We start from the raw sequence: 18,273 nt of genomic DNA, 5'->3' as shown, positions 1-18,273 counted from the left end.
GTGAGGTGATACTTCATTGTGGGTTGTTTTTTGCATTTCCCTGATGATGAGAAATGTTGAACATCTTTTCATGTGTCTGTTAGGCATCTGTATGTCTTTGGAAAATGTCTATTCAGGTCCTCTGTTCAATTTTTTTAATTCATATTGTTTGGGATTTTGATGTTGTATAAGTTCTTTATATACTTTGCATATTAACCCCTTATCAGATATGTCATTTGCAAATATCTCTCCTTTTTAGTAGGCTGTCTTTTCATTTTGTTGATGGTTTCCTTCACTGTGCAAAAGCTTTTTATTTTGTTATAGTCCCAATGGTTTATTTATGCTTTTATTTCCCTTGCCCAAGGTGACATATCTAGAAAAATGCTGTGGTTGGTGTCAATAAGATTACCACTTAAATTTCCTTTTTTTTTTTTTCTAAGATTTTATTTATTGATTTGAAAGACAGAGGAAGAGAGGGAGAAAAAGCACGCACAGAGGAAGGAGAAACAGACTCCCTCCTGTGCAGGGAGCTTGATGCAGAATTCCATCCCAGGACCTTGAGATCATAACCTGAGCCAAAGGCAGATGCTTAGCTGGCTGAGCTACCTAGGCACGTCTACTTTGGTTTTCCTTTAGGAGTTTTGTGGTTTCAGGTCTTACATTTAGATCCTTATCCATTTTGAGTTCATTTTTGTGTTTGGTGTAAGAAAGTGGTCCATTCTGATTCTTTCGCATGTAGCTGTCCCAGTTTTCCCAGCACCATTTGTGGAAAACTACCTTTTCCCTACTGTCTATCCTTGTATCCTTTGTTACAGATTAATTGAACTTTTTTTTTTAATTTTTATTTATTTATGATAGTCACAGAGAGAGAGAGAGAGAGGCAGAGACATAGGCAGAGGGAGAAGCAGGCTCCATGCACCAGGAGCCCGACGTGGGATTCGATCCCGGTTCTCCAGGATCGCGCCCTGGGCCAAAGGCAGGCGCTAAACCGCTGCGCCACTCAGGGATCCCGATTAATTGAACATTTAAGCTGGGTTCATCTCTGGGCTCTGTATTCTATTCTCTTGATCTGTATGTCTCTTTTTGTGCCAGTACCATAGTGTTTTGATTACTACAGCTTTGTAGTCTATCTTGAAATCTGGGATTGTGACAGCTCTGTTCCTCTTTCTCAAGATTGCTTTGGCTGTTAAGGGTCTTTTGTGGTTCCATAGTGTTTTTTAGTATTTTTTTGTATAATTTGTTGTAGTTCTCTGAAAAATACTGTTGGTATTTTAATAGAGATTGCATTATATTTGTAGGTTGCTTTGGATAGTATGGACTTCTTAACGTTATTAATTCTTCCAATCCATGAGCATGGAATATCTTTCCATTCATTGTATTGTGTCTTTAATTTCTTTCTTCATTGTTTCATAGTTTTCAGAGTAAAGGTCTTTTACTTCTTTGGTTAATTTTATTTTTAGGTATTTTGGTTTTTTAGTAGAGTTGTAAATGGGATTGTTTTCTTAATTTCTCTTTCTGCTACTTTATATTGGTATATAAAAAGATTTCTGTATATTAATTTTGTAAACTGATTTTAGTAAATTCATTTATCAGTTCTAATAGTTTTTTGGTGGAGTCTTTAGGGTATTCTGTGCATAGTATCATGCCATCTGCAAATAGTGACAGCTTTACTTCTTTCTTACCAGTTTGGCCACCTTTTATTTCTTTTTCTTGTCTGATTGCCACAGCTAAGACTTCCAGTACTATGTTGAATAAAAGTAGCCTTTATAAATAAATGAATTAAGTAAGTTAAATAAGTAAGTATCTTAGCTCAAAATAATGTAAGGGAAGTGCTCAGAGACCAAAAATGAATGGGTAGCTAAAAGAAACCTGTGAACTGCTTATTGGCTATGGTCACTTTCAGTCAGGGGTTGCTGGGTTTCAATAACCACATTATTGAGAATTAGTGGTAACATAGAAACAGGAGATACAAAATAGGTTTACGTGAGATAGAGAAATGGTTTTGAGACCTACCCCTCTTTGTAAAGTTAGAACCTGAGAGGGCTGTATGCTCAATGAAAGTGTGGATGAAAACAATCTTTGCCCATCAGAACAAGAAGATTGCCTGTTTTCTCTTGAGCTCTGGATGACAATATAATGATCTTCTCTGGGAATTCACAACCATATGCCTGTACTCACCTGAGTTTGAATGTAAACTTTATAATTCTTTGTAATCTAAAATTTTCCAAGCTGAGAAATAAGAACTAGTATTAAGCTGGTAATACCCTGGAATGCCAGAAATAAATAAAACTAAACAAATGTAATAATCTACCTTCAACTAAGCCATAGTATATTCCAGTATATAAGGCCCCTTTGAAGATGAGTTCATGATATAACCTGCTGTTTTATAGCAAGCAATAAACAGGCATGCTTTTTGTTCCAGGGGGAATTATTACTTTATTCCTCAGGCTTGCACAAATCAGATATAATCCTGAGAGATGCCCCAAGAATGGCCAAGAGCCTTGATTCATTGCATATCCAGTGGATACATGTATAAAAAGTAAGAGACCCATGGAGGAGAAATACCTCTCTGCAGGAAGCACACCATATTCTGAGCTAGATAAATAGGAATAAATCCACACCTGGATATGTGTAATGAAAGTGAGTTATCCGATTCATGGAAACTAGTTAGCCTCAAGAAAAAGTCTATTGACAGACAAGTGGATAAAGAAGATGTGGTGTGTATGTATGTATAGATGTACATATATATAGGTATGTGTGTGTGTGTGTGTATACACACACAATGGAATACTACTCAGCCATCAAAAAATCTTTTGCAGCAACATGGATGGAACTACAGGGTATTATGCTAAGTGAAATAAGTCAATCAGAGAAAGACAATTATCATATGATCTCACTCAGGTAAAATTTAAAAAACAAAACAAAGATCATAGGGAAAGAGACAAAAAAATAAAACAAGATGAAATCAGAGAGGGCGACACACCATAAAAGACTCTTAATCATAGGAAATGAAGTGAGGGTTGCTGGAGGGGAGGGGAGTGAGGGAGGGGTAACTGGGTTGATGGACATTAAGGAGGGCACATGGTATAATGAGTACTGGGTATTATATAAGACTGATGAATCAATGATCTCTATCTCTGAAACTAATAATACATTATATGTTAATTGAATTTTAAGAAATAAAAATTTAAAAAAATCTGGACTGAGAATCTAGTTCTGTCACTTGATAGATGAATAACCTTGGAAAAATTCTTGACCTATTTGAGTCTACATTACTTAAGATAAAATTTGATTATAAAAACTCTAATTACCTCACAGGGTGATGATAAGAAATCAAGCAGTAAAACTTATAATTTGCTATTTTAAATAACAGAACTTGGTGGTTTCACTAATGAGACTGTCCTAAAGCAAAAGTCATTATATTATGAATCTGTTGAATATCTGAAGTAAAAGTAAGCTAAGTCCACTAATGTAATAAGTAATCAAAACTGTATGATACTGGCACAAAAATAAAAACATAGATCAATGGAACAGGATAGAAAACCCAGAAATGAACTCACAATTATATGGTTAGTTAATCTTTAACAAAGGAGAAGAGAATATACAGTGGGGGAAAAAGTCTGTTCACCAGTGGTGTTGGGAAGCCTGGACAGCGACATGCAAAAGAATGAAACTAGACTACTTTCTTACACCAAACAAAAATAAATTCAAAAGGGATAAAAGACCCAATAATGAGACTTGAAACCAGTAAGTTCTAGAAGAGAGCACAGGCAGTAATGTCTCTGACATTAGCCATAGGAACATTTTTCTAAATATATCTTCTGAGGCAAAGAATATAAAAACAAACATAAACTATTGGAACTACAACAAAATAAAAAGCTCCTGCACGGTAAAGGAAATAACAAAACTAAAAAGCAACTAATATAATATGTTATTTTTCCTTTTGCTGTTCCATAACTCTGAAGGTTTTAATCTTAGAATAGAATACAATAGGATACTATTCTTTCATAAAGAAAACAATATGTTTTTAGCATAATGCAAACTGAAATGCTTTTGATTTAGAAGTATATTTTACCAAACTAATTGTTTATCTTCTTATATTCTTCTTAATAGTGTGTAGTATTGACTGAGATCAAACTTCCATTGCAGAAGAAGATCAATAACTTTTGCCATTCTCAGTGCCCTCCAATTAAGGTAATAGTGTCATTTAATAATGACTTGTAGTTAAGCAAAGAAAGAACACTTTGTTAGAATTTGTAGCTTTTCAGTGGGTTATTTAAGAAGTCTTTTTACATAAGGACAATCACAGTAGTATTTTCCTCTTTAATTTTGGCATCATATTCATTTCCTATTTTTAAAACCAGGATCTAAATTTGACTTATAGAAAATTGCTAAAAGGAAGAATTAAGGTTACGAATGGAAGAGATAGTAAATATTGAATTCATCGTCTAAGTTTAAATATGGCATCATAGTGGTTTTCAAGAGGTTCATTGGTTCTTGTAACATATTCATTGAGCATGTGCTACAGATAGAGTTGTAGGCCTTAGGAATACATTAGTGAATAGGACATAAAATTTTTCCTACTCTAGAAAATTGCCATCCAGTAAGGAAAATACATAATAAAAAAGCAGATAAATAGATATTTTCAGGTCCTATGAATAAAAACCTAGATAAAGAGTATAATGTCTGAAAAAAAAAAAAAAAAAGAGTATAATGTCTGCATGATGTTGGGATGGGGACCAGTGCTGGTTCTCTGAAATTGAAGGTCAGGGAACTCCTGTCTGAGGAGATGACATCTGAGTAGAACCCTGAATAATGATAAGGAGCCAGCTATGGAAAATGTCGGCAAGAACATTCAAAACATGAAGAATAGCAAGTATAAAGACTTGCAAGTGTAAAAATTTGCTTAATGTGTTTAGGGAACAATGAGAAGCAAGCAAGACCAGAATGGAGTTTGGGTAAAGAAGAGAGAGAAGTAGGAGTACAAGTTACCAGGCAATTAGGTTCAGAGAAGTAATTAGAGGACCATAATTTAGATAACTTTGAGGATAGCTGAGTTGTTTTGTTTTTTTTTTAAGATTTTATTTATTTATTCATGAGAGACACAGATAGAGAGAGGCAGAGACACAGGCAGAGGGAGAACCAGGCTCCATGCAGGGTGCCTGACGTAGGACTTGATCCCAGGTCTCCACGATCACGCCCTGGGCTGAAGGCGGCACTCAATTGCTGAGCCACCCAGAATGCCCCAAGGATAGCTGAGTTTTAAGCCCATGAGTTTTGACCTGATTTATATTTTTAAAAAATCACTCATAATGTGCTGTATAGAAAATAGTCTAGAGCAAAAGTTTTCAAAGTATGGCCCATGGATACTGAAAATTCTTGAGATCTTTTCATGGGGTCTCCAAAATGAAACTATTTTCATAATAATATTAAAATGCTACTTGTTTTTTCTCTCTGATTCTCTTACGGGGCACAGTGGAATTTTCAGTCTAGATGATGTGTAGTGACATTATTGTTTTGACAGCTAATGGAATATGTGTATATTCTCATATTTTAAATGTGTCTCAGTTTTAATTTCTAATATAGTAGTTATAACCCAGATAAATAAAAGCTCTTTCAGTCCTCAGTAATTCTTAAGAACATGAAGGAATCACGAAACCAAAGAGAAAGAGAGCTGTTGAGTTAAGAGTAGAGACAACTAGACCAGTTGGAGGATAATGCAGTAGTCCAGATGAGAGATGCTGGTGCCTTACTCAAAGAGAGGTAGAAATAGATTGTAAGAAATCATTGAATTTTAGATATGAGAATCGAATGAATACGAGTTGTGAGGGAAAGAATGATCAAAAATGACTTACAGATTTTTCTGGAGTAATTGAGTCGTGGTGACTGACATTTGGAAGACCAGAAATAGGTTTAATTCGGAAAAAATCATTTTTTCTCCTCAGCTACATACATATTAGCAGCTCCACCTCCTTTATGGGGTTACTTGTTCCTTTGGAAAAAAACTATTTGTTCCTTTGAGATAGGCACTAAGCCAACAGTCATACTCTATTAAATAGATGTGCTAAAAGTTTTTGGATTGTAGTGTTTATATAACATTTACATTCTGTAGAACATTTCTGCTGTGGTTCACAATTTAAATTAAATGAATAAGATATAGGATAAACTTAGGATAGGGCACAGAAGTTTTACAAAATAATTACACTGAGTTATTGAACTAGTCTTTGTTTATATAATTGATAATACTTAGTCCTACTTGAAAGTTGTTTTCAAAAGAAATTGTCCTCAAGTTTGCAGCTTTTAAACTTAAAGTTTCTAAATTTCTGCTCAGTTTTGTCTCATAAAAAATGCTGTGTGTACCTATTTTGAGAGTAAAGGCGGTGCATGATCCAGTATGAGGTAATCTTCTGTTAACTCTTTCACTACCTTATGTAATTAAGGTGGCATAAATTACTTTAATGGGCTACATTTTTATATCCAAATATGAATAAACTTTAGTTTTTGTTAAAAAATCACTTTATACAGGATCATATGTGTTATGGAATAAGAATTTTTCCTTTTAATGTTAACTCTCAAAATAACTTTGAGCACAGTTTCTTTGCAGATTCTTAGAGTGGAGAGAGTGTATGTGTTATAAAAGTCACTTTTAATAGAGCAATGATTAATGATTGTGTTCAAGAGTCTAATTTTTACCTCTCTTGACTTTGATGTATACTGACAGCTCCTCAGCCTCAGTTTGTTGCCTCGATTTTCAGCTTTTAGCTCTGTTCTATTTTTCCATTAACTCTACTTTTAACAAATGGACACTCTTTTTTTATTTCCTCAAATGAAAAATAAAAATTCGCTGCTAAGACCATTGAACCAAGATGTTTCTTTTTTTTTTTTTTTTTTTTTTTAAATTTTTTTTAACTTTTATTTATTTATGATAGTCACAGAGAGAGAGAGAGGCAGAGACACAGGCAGAGGGAGAAGCAGGCTCCATGCACCGGGAGCCCGACATGGGATTCGATCCCGGGTCTCCAGGATCGTGCCCCGGGCCAAAGGCAGGCGCCAAACCGCTGCGCCACCCAGGGATCCCCAAGATGTTTCTTAAATACTTTTTTCTTAAATACTTTTTTCTTAAATACTTTGCTTGATTTTTTAAGGCAAGGAAAGAATTTTTGTTATTTAAAAATCAGAGAATGTGTAATGATGATGTGCTGCATCTTCTAATTGTATAACACTAGACATCCAGTCCCAAATACCAGTATCCTGATTCCTGAACCAATTTACAGACAAATAATGTATTCTATTTGTGATCACTTTATATCCGAAAAGATAATCTTAACTGTAAATAAAGTTGTCGTGAAAAGGTTTAAAATAGTAGACATGCGGGTTTTTCTTTATGTGAATAGATAAACTTGTTTTTATCATTTCATAGTTCATCAGCACAGATATACATGGAATTTGGTCACGATTGTTTTGTGATTTTGGTGATGAATTTGAAGTTTCGGATACAACAGGAGAAGAGCCAAAAGAAATTTTCATTTCAAATATAACACAAGTATGGTTGTATATATTTATTATTATATATGTATATGGTTGATTTTTTTTTAGATTGATGTGAATACAATTTTTTAAAAGGTGATATTAGCAAAATACTATAACATGCAATATTTTTCATTTGTTTTATGGTATTTTAAGGTAATTTATAAAAGAATATGTGTTAATTTCTTGATTGCATTATATTAAAACCAAACTTAAGATTTAAGTTAGGATATTAACAGAATATCTGGATTCCTTCTAACATTATTTAATAATCAATACATCAACATTTACTTATGTCATAAATTTTAACTTTAATTTGTTTATGTTGTGCTCCTATTGGACATGAAGTGTGATTCAGTGTTTACTGAACTGTGTTTATTGTGTCAGATCACGGAAGTACTAAGTATGTTATAAGCCACCTGGCCCAACAATGGACTAATAGGAAGATGCATGATTAAGTTATAGGCAAACGCTTTTCTAAAATTTGTTATATTTCTAGAATATTTGGAGGAGGAAAAAAGGTATAAAAATTACCCTTGAGATCAGAAAGTATGAACTTTCTAACCATGTTTTCTTCATATAAGCTTAAGGTATTTATTCCATAAAAGAATTGGAGAAATCATCGTGATCAATTTTTGCCACTTGTTTTTTAGTCTAAATCATTACATTTACTTGCATTCTTTCTAATCAGTTTACATTGAAGCTCAAAAGATGCTAAATAAAAGGAATGATAATATACCTTGACCTAATAGTATTTGTGCCTCTGTCTTTATGGTTGATTTTAATACAGCCAGTGTAATGTTGCCTTTTCACCCCTTTTTAAGAAAAATGCATTTAAAAAATCATTCTGTGTATCTCTGCTTATGGAATGACTTATTATTCAGCCTTTAACCTTTGTACTTGTGTTTAGTTTGTCCCTGAGAATACCATACAGTTAGAATAGGCTCTAGGATATAGTATGGATTCTTGTATTGCATTGGTATTTTCTTTTATCGAATAGTGTGCAAAGTATGAAGGTTATCCATAAAGAATTACAAAATACAGTACGTGTTCCTATTTAACTTAATCTGCAATTTATTTTATTTTTTTAAGATTTTATTTATTTATTCATGAGAGACACACAGAGAGAGGCAGAGACATAGGCAGAGAGAGAAACAGGCTCCATGCAGGAAGCCTGATGTGGGACTCCATCCCAGAACTCTGGGATCATACCCCGGCCAAAGGCAGACACTCAACCTCTGAGCCACTCAGGCGTCCCTATTCCTCCTTTTTTAATAAAATCCTTACAAATTTTATTCTTCTTGAAATATTAGTAAACCCACACTAGGTTAATTTTATCTATATATTTATGATCATAATTTATTTCTTATCCAAATTATTAAGCCACAGCAAAATTTTTAGAATCTTTATAATTATGAAACAGAGAATGACAATTTTAGATTTTATGTAGGTTAAATAAATATTACCTTATTCAAGCAGTGTTTTGGATTATATACAGTTAGGAAATTTCTGGGCCTTTGACCTATTTCATCCATCCTATTTGCTAAAATAAGCCAATTTCTTCTTTTTCTGTCCTGGTAAGCTGGGCTACACAATATTTTCCTTTATAGTGTTGCAAGCTTTAAATTACCAGTTTTCTGACTTTAAGTCTCTCTCCTCTCTTATATTTCTTTGATCTTCAAAGTTAGACTCCTCTTTTTTGCAGAGTTTTTGATAACGTGACTTTAAAACTTATAAAAGACATTCAAAGTTATTAAATATAAGTCACAAAAATCTTTGTGAAATATTTGAACTCCCATGTAGAAGCTCTCTTAAACATAAAAATTATATTTTAAACATTCATAATAAAATAAGTTGATCATTAGTTTGCAGTAATCTTAAAAGGCTTACTTTTACTAAGAAAGGAAAGAAAAATCTTAGTTTGATTGTTTCAAGAATGTTATGATAAAATGGTCCCTTTTGTGTAAGATTTGAAATTTGTACAAAAAAAGGTATACGTGAACTTGTTTTTAGGCTAATCCTGGCATTGTTACCTGCCTTGAAAATCATCCTCACAAGCTTGAGACAGGGCAGTTTTTAACATTTCGAGAAGTTAATGGAATGACAGGCTTAAATGGATCTACACAACAAATAACCGGTAAGTTCATGTGTTTTATTCATTTATACTTATTTTTCAAAACTTTAATAGTTCAGACAGTCTACTCAATGTTGAAAATACAACATCAACTCGGACAAATGTGATCTAGTTCTTGGCCTCAAAACATTCAATCCAAGTGAGGAGATGTTAACATTAAGCAGTGATGGTATATATAGAGAGTACAGGCATTCTGTGAACTCTAAATATAGCAAGGAAATCTACCGGGTCTTGGACCAGCAGAAATAGGGACAGAGTATCTTGATTAAAATTGCATGGACTTAGGAAGGTGGTGTAAAGAATATTCTGTGCAGAGACAATAAAAGGCAAACAATTCAAGAGATTAAAAGATACAGTATGGCAGGACTGGCGGTGGGAGTTGAGATAGCAAAAGTCTTAAGGCATTTAAGAGGAAATTTCATAATTTTATTAGTAGGTAAGCAAAGATTCTAACATGGGCCACTTATTTATTCACTTAGGGAATTCAAGGAAGCTAGAAAGTTTTAGAAGATAATGAGGACAGTTTAGGCTCAATGAGTAGGGTGGCAATGAACTTTTCAAGTGGAGACATGTTTTTGCTCATGGTTTGGATAAAAGGAATGAATGAATGTTATTGCAGGCAAGTTTGTGGGTTTGTTGGCAAAAAGTTGAAGGAATTTGCTTTTTTTAATAGACTGAGATCATTTCCCATAGGAGAGGAAAGGTGCCAAGGTCAGAGATTGAGGAGAGTAAACATTTTTTAAAATAGATTATCAGACTTCATTTAGTGCCCATTTGAAGTTGAAGATAGTGAATTTTTAGCAGTTAAACTGCATAGTTTGTGATTTTCCTACAGCCATGTTTAGAAGAGTTAAAGATACTGCTAAACATCTTGTAACTCAAAGATAGAATATTTACACCTGTTAGCTAAGAACAATTCAGGTTTTTTTTTAGGATATTTGAAAGTCTATATAATTACTGTATAGACCAATAAGTGGATTACCGTCTTTTCTTGTAATGACTGCAGAATGGATCCTTAGGAGAGAAGAGAATCAGTCCCTATTTTGAACTCTTTATAGTAAAACAATTTTGGATCTACAGTTAATGAAGCATCTTTGGTAACAAAATTGCTGGATTTTGTTTCCCAGACTATATATAGATATGCAAAATACAGGTTAGGTCATTGACATTAAAGAATTTTTATCTGTTTTTACAAAAATTGACTTAAGTAACCATTTAGGTTTATTGTTATTTTGGGGTCTGTGCAATGCAGGATTGTGATGGTTCAGAGTCTTGAGGAAGGCTACATGTGAAATGTTCCATTTGTCTGCCTATCTATTCATTAGCCAGTACCATACTATATTTTAGTATTAATTGTATATAATTAGTATCAATATTACTTATTGATGTTTCATAAAACACCTCTCATTACTATTATCCCCCTCTGAGTTTTCTTGGTTATTTTTAAGTCATTAAGTTCACACTGGAAAAATAGTCTGTCCAGTTTTCAATACTTCCTGTCCCCTTTATTTATAAAATTAGAAGATCCCATTATAAATATGTTTTTAAATTTTTATAAATTAGTAAAAATTAATATCTTTGTCATGATAATCTTTGAATTTAAATATCTATATCAGTATATAATTTTCTTATTTTTCTTTTAGTGGTATCACCATTTTCTTTTAGCATTGGTGATACTACAGAACTGGAACCTTATTTACATGGAGGCATAGCTGTCCAAGTTAAGACTCCTAAAACATTTTGCTTTGTAAGTATTTTTTTTTTTATTTAAATGTATTTCTTCGCAGAAGAATGACAGAAAAGAAAAAAGTAATAGAAAAATCAGTTAACCAGTTGACTTAGGAGTTGAACAGATTTTTGGTTTGTAATTTATACCCACTTTGAGGAAAATGGGATTAATTTAAGGAAATAAATTTATAAAAAAAATTTATGGCTAGAATACCAGTGCATATGATTGAGGTATATAAGTTACCTTAGAGGAACTATACTTTGATGAATCACAAAGAATTGATCATACTTCTTACTCCCTAAGACAAAAGATAAAGCTAATATGTATTTGAAAGATTTAACAAGCATTGAAACAGTTATTACATTTTAAAAGGAAAAGGAAAAGGAATATTTATTTTATTTATCATACTTTTCAGTTCAGGTTTTTACATTTTAATTCTAGAAAGTGTATATATGTTGGAAATGTAAAATAAGTTCTATAAACTGGCATTGAAAGGAAAATGTAATTATCTAAATAAAAAGAATATAGTAGCTACTCTGTACCGAGAAACTAAGGAGTCTCTTGCCAATTAAATACATAGGCTACTTCTCAGTATAAGCTGTCTAGTACAGCTCTTATCGTTTTTTTTGCGAGTTCTCCAGGTTTAAATTGATTGCCTTTTCTTTTCCAGAATAATTATTAACCGTAGTCCTCTACAGGGCTTTGTCTAAGCCAAAGTTAGAACAAAACAACAGATTAAAACAGTTCATCAAATCTGCTCCTACATTATTTCTTCTTGCCCCAGTTTTAATTTTGCTTCAGGTTTATGCCCCAAGTAAATTTCAGATTAGGTGTGTGTTGTGGGGGAATGGTTGGTTTGCTGGCTGGGTTTTTTGGCCTTTGTGTGTTCTTTGCTCCACACAGAAAATTTCAGTTGACTATTCAGGTCTTGTCAGGCATAACACATCTTGATAATTTGATAGCAGAACAATATGATAGCTTTTTGATTAAAACAGATTTTGCCTCATATATAGGTGTTTTCTCCAATTCTTCCTAAATATACTATGTGCAGCAGGTTGTCTAACTGCATTTAACATTTTTTTTTTAGATTTTATTTTATTTATTCATGACACATAGAGAGAAAAAAAGAGAGACAGAGACACAGGCAGAGGGAGAAGCAGTCTCCATGTAGGGAGCTTGACGTGGGACTCGATCCTGGGACTCCAGGATCAGGCCCTGGGCTGAAGGCAGCGATGAACCGCTGGGCCATCAGGGCTGCCCACAATTAACATTTAAACAATGAAGCATAGCAATTGAGACAAGGGGTGATGGGCAATAGTAGCTCTTTCACATTTCAGTTAAACCATATTAGCCCTACCATAAATAGTTCAGACTTTTGGGAGAGATGCACTGCTTTAGTGCTCTGTATATTTTGTTAGTAATCACTCACTTGCTCTGAAGTAATAGTTTATGTTTCTATTAAGGAACCATTGGAGACGCAGATAAAACATCCAAAGTGCCTTATTGCGGATTTTAGCAAACCTGAGGTAAATAAACTCTTTGTAGGTTTGAGAGAGGCAGCAGAGTGGGGGTTGGGAATTGGTAAGAGACATTGTAAAGTTAAAAGTAGGGAAACCATGTACATACTTTTCTGTCAGGTTTTTTATAGTAAAGGTTGTATTCACATATCTAGAGTTGACTCCCAACTATTAAAAACAGGAATTTGTATCAAGGAAAATTTTTTTAAATAATAGCAAAATGTTTTACTTTTATAATGATATGTTAGCTTTATTATTTAAAAAAATGATTTCAATAATTTATGCAAAGTGATCTTATTAAAGATATTCTGAACCATGTAGAGTTTTATGATACATGTTTCTTCCTAAAAACCTTGGAAACCTTTATTCTATTCTTTTAAATCCCTGGATATAATTTTGTAGCAGTGAATATATGTGTGATAAGAATTATATTAACAGTTTCTAAATTTGTAGGTGTTGATCAGGAAAAAGGATTAGGCAATATTGATCTTGTATAAATGTTTTTTGTTGGTGGTGTTTAGTTGATATTACTCTGACTTTCATATGGATAATGTACTAAAAACTGGATATACCACTTGGGGTTGACATGTGGATCTGTTGCTTAAATATAGCTTCATGGCCTTGAAGTCAAGTTCTTTAACCTCTCTCTAAGCTTCAACTTCCTCATCTGTTAATAGAGAAAATAATAGTATTAAGTTAATTAATTTATTGTAAGAGTTAAATAACATTTAGTGTTAGCACAGTGCCTGTCTGGCACATATTATATTCTCAATAACTTGACCAAATTTTAATGTTCTAAATAGGCATCTTTACAGATTCACACAGCAATGCTTGCCTTGGACCAGTTTCAGGAGAACTATAATCGCAAGCCAAATATTGGGTAATATTTTTTGAAATGACTTTTTTCCTTATTATAAAAGCAATAGTTTGGAAATGATAGCTTAAAAATTTAACAAGCAACTAAAGCCCTATCTTATAGCCGCAACATTATAAGAGACACTAAACTGTATAAACATTATTATGAGCTCTGGTCTTTTTTCTGGTGGGAATGGAAAGATCAATTTATAAAAATGGAATTATGCTGAATAAGAATTTTCCCATTTTGAAGTCTTCTGAAGCTACAACTTTTTAAAATAAAAAAATCTGAGAATTATTGAATTATGAGTCCACTATGTATTTTCTACTTTCTAGCCTATCAAATCAGAAGTATTGTTACAAAAATATTTTGCCTTGTCTATTTAAAACTAAATCCTATTTATATACTACCTATCCTTAGGTAAACATGATTGTTAATTAATGTATTTATGAATTAGTTACCTTCAAGCCAGGGAAGCACTTCATGCTAACTGGCTGGCAAAATTCCACTTTATTTTATCCTTACATATTTCTTAAATTTTAGTTTTGAATATGACTTACTATTTATAGCACTTGAGAAAATTGAAATTGTGGTACTTTATTTTGAATCCTAGTTGCCAAGAAGATTCAGAAGAGCTCTTGAAACTAGCAACATCTATAAGTGAAACCTTGGAAGAGAAGGTGAATATTCAAAGTTATAGCCATCAAAAAAGGTGTAACATATAAACATTCTATATATTAATATATTCTTTTAATATATTCTATATTATATTAATATTCTCTTATACCAGTTTTGCTGCTTATTGACTCTGTGATAGTAGGCAAATTACTTGAATTTGTTCTGCTTTAGTTTATAGAAGAGTATATGGCATATATTAATTACTATTTGTTGCTGCTGCTACTGTATTTTAAGAAGCATTAATATTATCTTCTGATTTACTTTGTTAACCCACTGAAACTTACTATATAAAGTTGTAGGTGTTCCTATAAATCTTTTATCCACTATATATTGGTATCTCTTAGTCTCATCTTGCATATTATGTTTGGACATTTTACCTAGAAAATTGTTTTTTCATCTTATGATGCCAATGCCTGCTGGCCATTAGTTTCATTTTAGCAGATAACAAAGTAGAAGTATTTGTGCAATTAGTTGAAAATTTTTTGTTATTATACTATAAAAATGAGGAAATGAAAAGTATTAACATTAGTGGTTAAGTATACTATCTCATATTTTATGTGATTAAACAAAGAAGGAAATAATGTATTGGAAACAGTGAGTCATTAACCACAAGTTAAAGACCTTTTATGCATATTTAGTGGTTACAGAGAAGTGTGAAAAGCTAGAAATAGATTGATGAAGTAAGTGATTAAAAGGAAGGATAGGATTAAGGATTCATCGGGTTTATTGAAATAAAACTTAAAATTACACCCTTTTTAGATACAGAATTAAACAAAATTGTGTATGAGATTAAACTCTACACAGTTAAGTCAAAGTGTACAGTCATGTATCCACCGCTACCATCAAGATATAAAACATTTTTGTAATGCCAAAAAATTCCCTCGTACCTCTTTATGATCACCTCCCTCTCCCCCAATGCCAAACCATCCATCCAGTATAGTTTGGCCTTTTCCTTAGAATGTCATGTAAATCATGCACTATGTCGCCTTTGAGTCTGGAGTCTTTTCCTAAATGTAATGATTTGAGTTTCATCCATGTTGTTGCATTCTCATTCCTATTTATTGTCGAGTAGTATTCCATTGTATAGATGTACCACAATTTGTTTTCCCCTGTAGCAGGGGACATTTGGTGGACATTTGGGTTTCTAATATGAACAATTATGAATAAAACTCCTACAAACATCCATACAGATTTTGATATGGACATATGTTTTCATTTCTCTTGGGTAAAACACCTAGTAGTGTATTACAGAGTTAAATGATAGATGTATGTTTAATTTTATAAGAAACTGCCAAATTGTTTTGCAGAATAGCTGTAGCATTTCCACCAGAAGTGTATGAGAGTTTGAATTGCTCTGTATTCTCTCCATAATGGTATATATTATCTGTTTGTTTGATTTTAGCCATTTTAAAGTGTGTGTGTTAGTATCTTCTTTTGGCTTTAATTTACATTTCATTAATGATTATGAATTTGGTATCTTTTCATGTGCTTATTGTCACTACTATGTCTTCTTTGATAAACTGTCCTTTCAAATCTTTGTCTACTTTTTTTTTTTAAGATTTTATTTATTTATTCATGAGAGACACACACAGAGAGAGAGAGAGAGAGAGAGAGAGAGAGAGAGGCAGAGACACAGGCAGAGGGAGAAGCAGGCTCCATGCAGGGAGCCCGACATGAGACTCGATCCCACGTCTCCAGGATCAGGCCCTGGGCCGAAGGCAGGTGCTAAACCGCCGAGCCACCCAGGCTGCCCTGTCTACTTTTTAATTAGATAGGTTGAGTAAGAGAGTTCTTTTTATATCCTAGTTATCAATCCTGTATGGGATATATGTTTTACACATATTCTCTTCCAGTCTTTGGGTTGTCTTTTCATTTTATTATAGTGTATTTTTTTTTTTAAAGATTTTATTTATTCATGAGAGACAGAGAGAGAGAAAGAGAGAGAGGGAGAGACACAGGCAGAGGGAGAAGCAGGCTCCATGCAGGGAGCCCGATGCAGAACTCGATCGCGGGATTCCAAGATCATGCACTGAGCCAAAGGCAGGCACTAAACCACTGAGCCACCCAGGGATCCCACAGTGTATTTTTAAAGAGATGATTTTAATTTTGATAAACTTCAAACTATAAATTTTTTGTTTGTGGTTTGTACCTTTTTTTAATCTAAGATCACAGCTTTTGTCCTTTTGTCCTCAAGAATTTTTATAGTTTTGTGAATTCATTTTTGCATACCATACAAACTATAGGTCAAGTATACGTAACCATAACTTACATTTTGAATTAATTCGGTATAGTTTTGTACTTCTGGAAGTTTATTTTTTTATACTTTACTAGGCATAGATTAAGATTAATTTTTTTGTATATAAATATCCAACAATTTGGGCAGCCCCGGTGGCGCAGCAGTTTAGCGCCGCCTGCAGCCCGGGGTGTGATCCTGGAGACCCAGGATCGAGTCCCGTGTCGGGCTCCCTGCATGGTGCCTGCTTCTCCCTCTGCCTGTGTCTCTGCCTCTCAGTCTCTCTCTCTCTCTCTGAATAAATAAATTAAAAATCTTTTAAAAAATAAAATAAATAAATAAGTAAATAAATATCCAACAATTTTAGCCCATTTGTTGAAAAGATAATTATTTCCTTATTCAATATTCTGGGTATTCTTTGTCAATAATTTATTGAACACATATGCATAGGGCTACTTCTGAACTCAGTGTTATCTTTCATTGGTTATTTCTGTCCTTTTGCTGGTACCATCCTATCTTGATTACTACAATTCATTGCTAAGTCTTGAAATCAATTTTGGTCTCTAGTATATTTCTTTTTTTTTTTTTTTTTAAGATTTTATTTATTTATTAGAGAGCAAGAGAGAACAAGCAGGGGAAGGGGCAGAGGGAGAAGGAGAAGCAGGCTCTCCACTGAGCAGGGAGCCTACTTGGAGCTCAGTCCCAGGACTCAGGGATCATGACCTGAGCTGAAGGCAGATGTATAACCAGCTGAGCCACCAAGGTGCCCCTCTAGTATATTTCTTAGGAAAAGCTCAGAATTTCCTTTTTTTTTTTTTTTCTCTCCGAGTTCTTACCTATTTTAAATATTTTGGGTAGCCTCCATACTTGAAAGACATCTTGGCTAAATATAAAAGTCTAAGCCCTTCCAAGATCTATAAAGAACTTATTAAACTCAACACCAAAGAAACAAATAATCCAATCATGAAATGGGCAAAAGACATGAACAGAAATCTCACAGAGGAAGACATAGACATGGCCAACACGCACATGAGAAAATGCTCTGCATCACTTGCCATCAGGGAAATACAAATCAAAACCACAATGAGATACCACCTCACACCAGTGAGAATGGGGAACATTAACAAGGCAGGAAACCACAAATGTTGGAGAGGATGCGGAGAAAGGGGAACCCTCTTACACTGTTGGAGGGAATGTGAACTGGTGCAGCCACTCTGGAAAACTGTGGAGGTTCCTCAAAGAGTTAAAAATAGACCTGCCCTACGACCCAGCAGTTGGACTGCTGGGGATTTACCCCAAAGATGCAGATGCAATGAAACGCCGGGACACCTGCACCCCGATGTTTATAGCAGCAGTGTCCACAATAGCCAAACTGTGGAAGGAGCGTCGGTGTCCATCGAAAGATGAATGGATAAAGAAGCTGTGGTCTATGTATACAATGGAATATTACTCAGCCATTAGAAACGACAAATACCCACCATTTGCTTCAACGTGGATGGAACTGGAGGGTATTATGCTGAGTGAAGTAAGTCAGTCGGAGAAGGACAAACATTATATGTTCTCATTCCTTTGGGGAATATAAATAATAGTGAAAGGGAATATAAGGGAAGGGAGAAGAAA

The 18,273-nt window shown here is 33.7% G+C and overlaps 1 protein-coding gene across 1 annotated transcript in view; it reads left to right on the top strand.

Annotated features, from left to right (window-relative positions):
* The window catches only part of UBA6 (ubiquitin like modifier activating enzyme 6), an 83,238-nt gene that overhangs the window by 33,144 nt on the left and 31,821 nt on the right, over positions 1-18,273 (top strand). The window contains exons 7-13 of the mRNA XM_077848184.1: positions 4,093-4,173; positions 7,400-7,522; positions 9,520-9,643; positions 11,284-11,387; positions 12,833-12,895; positions 13,690-13,766; positions 14,356-14,422. Coding sequence (XP_077704310.1) covers positions 4,093-4,173; positions 7,400-7,522; positions 9,520-9,643; positions 11,284-11,387; positions 12,833-12,895; positions 13,690-13,766; positions 14,356-14,422 — 639 coding nt within the window. The remainder of the gene's footprint in view (positions 1-4,092; positions 4,174-7,399; positions 7,523-9,519; positions 9,644-11,283; positions 11,388-12,832; positions 12,896-13,689; positions 13,767-14,355; positions 14,423-18,273) is intronic.

Source organism: Canis aureus, chromosome 14, assembly GCF_053574225.1.
Source record: "Canis aureus isolate CA01 chromosome 14, VMU_Caureus_v.1.0, whole genome shotgun sequence".
Taxonomy (NCBI): domain Eukaryota; kingdom Metazoa; phylum Chordata; class Mammalia; order Carnivora; family Canidae; genus Canis; species Canis aureus.
This window is presented reverse-complemented; position numbering and strand designations above follow the sequence as displayed.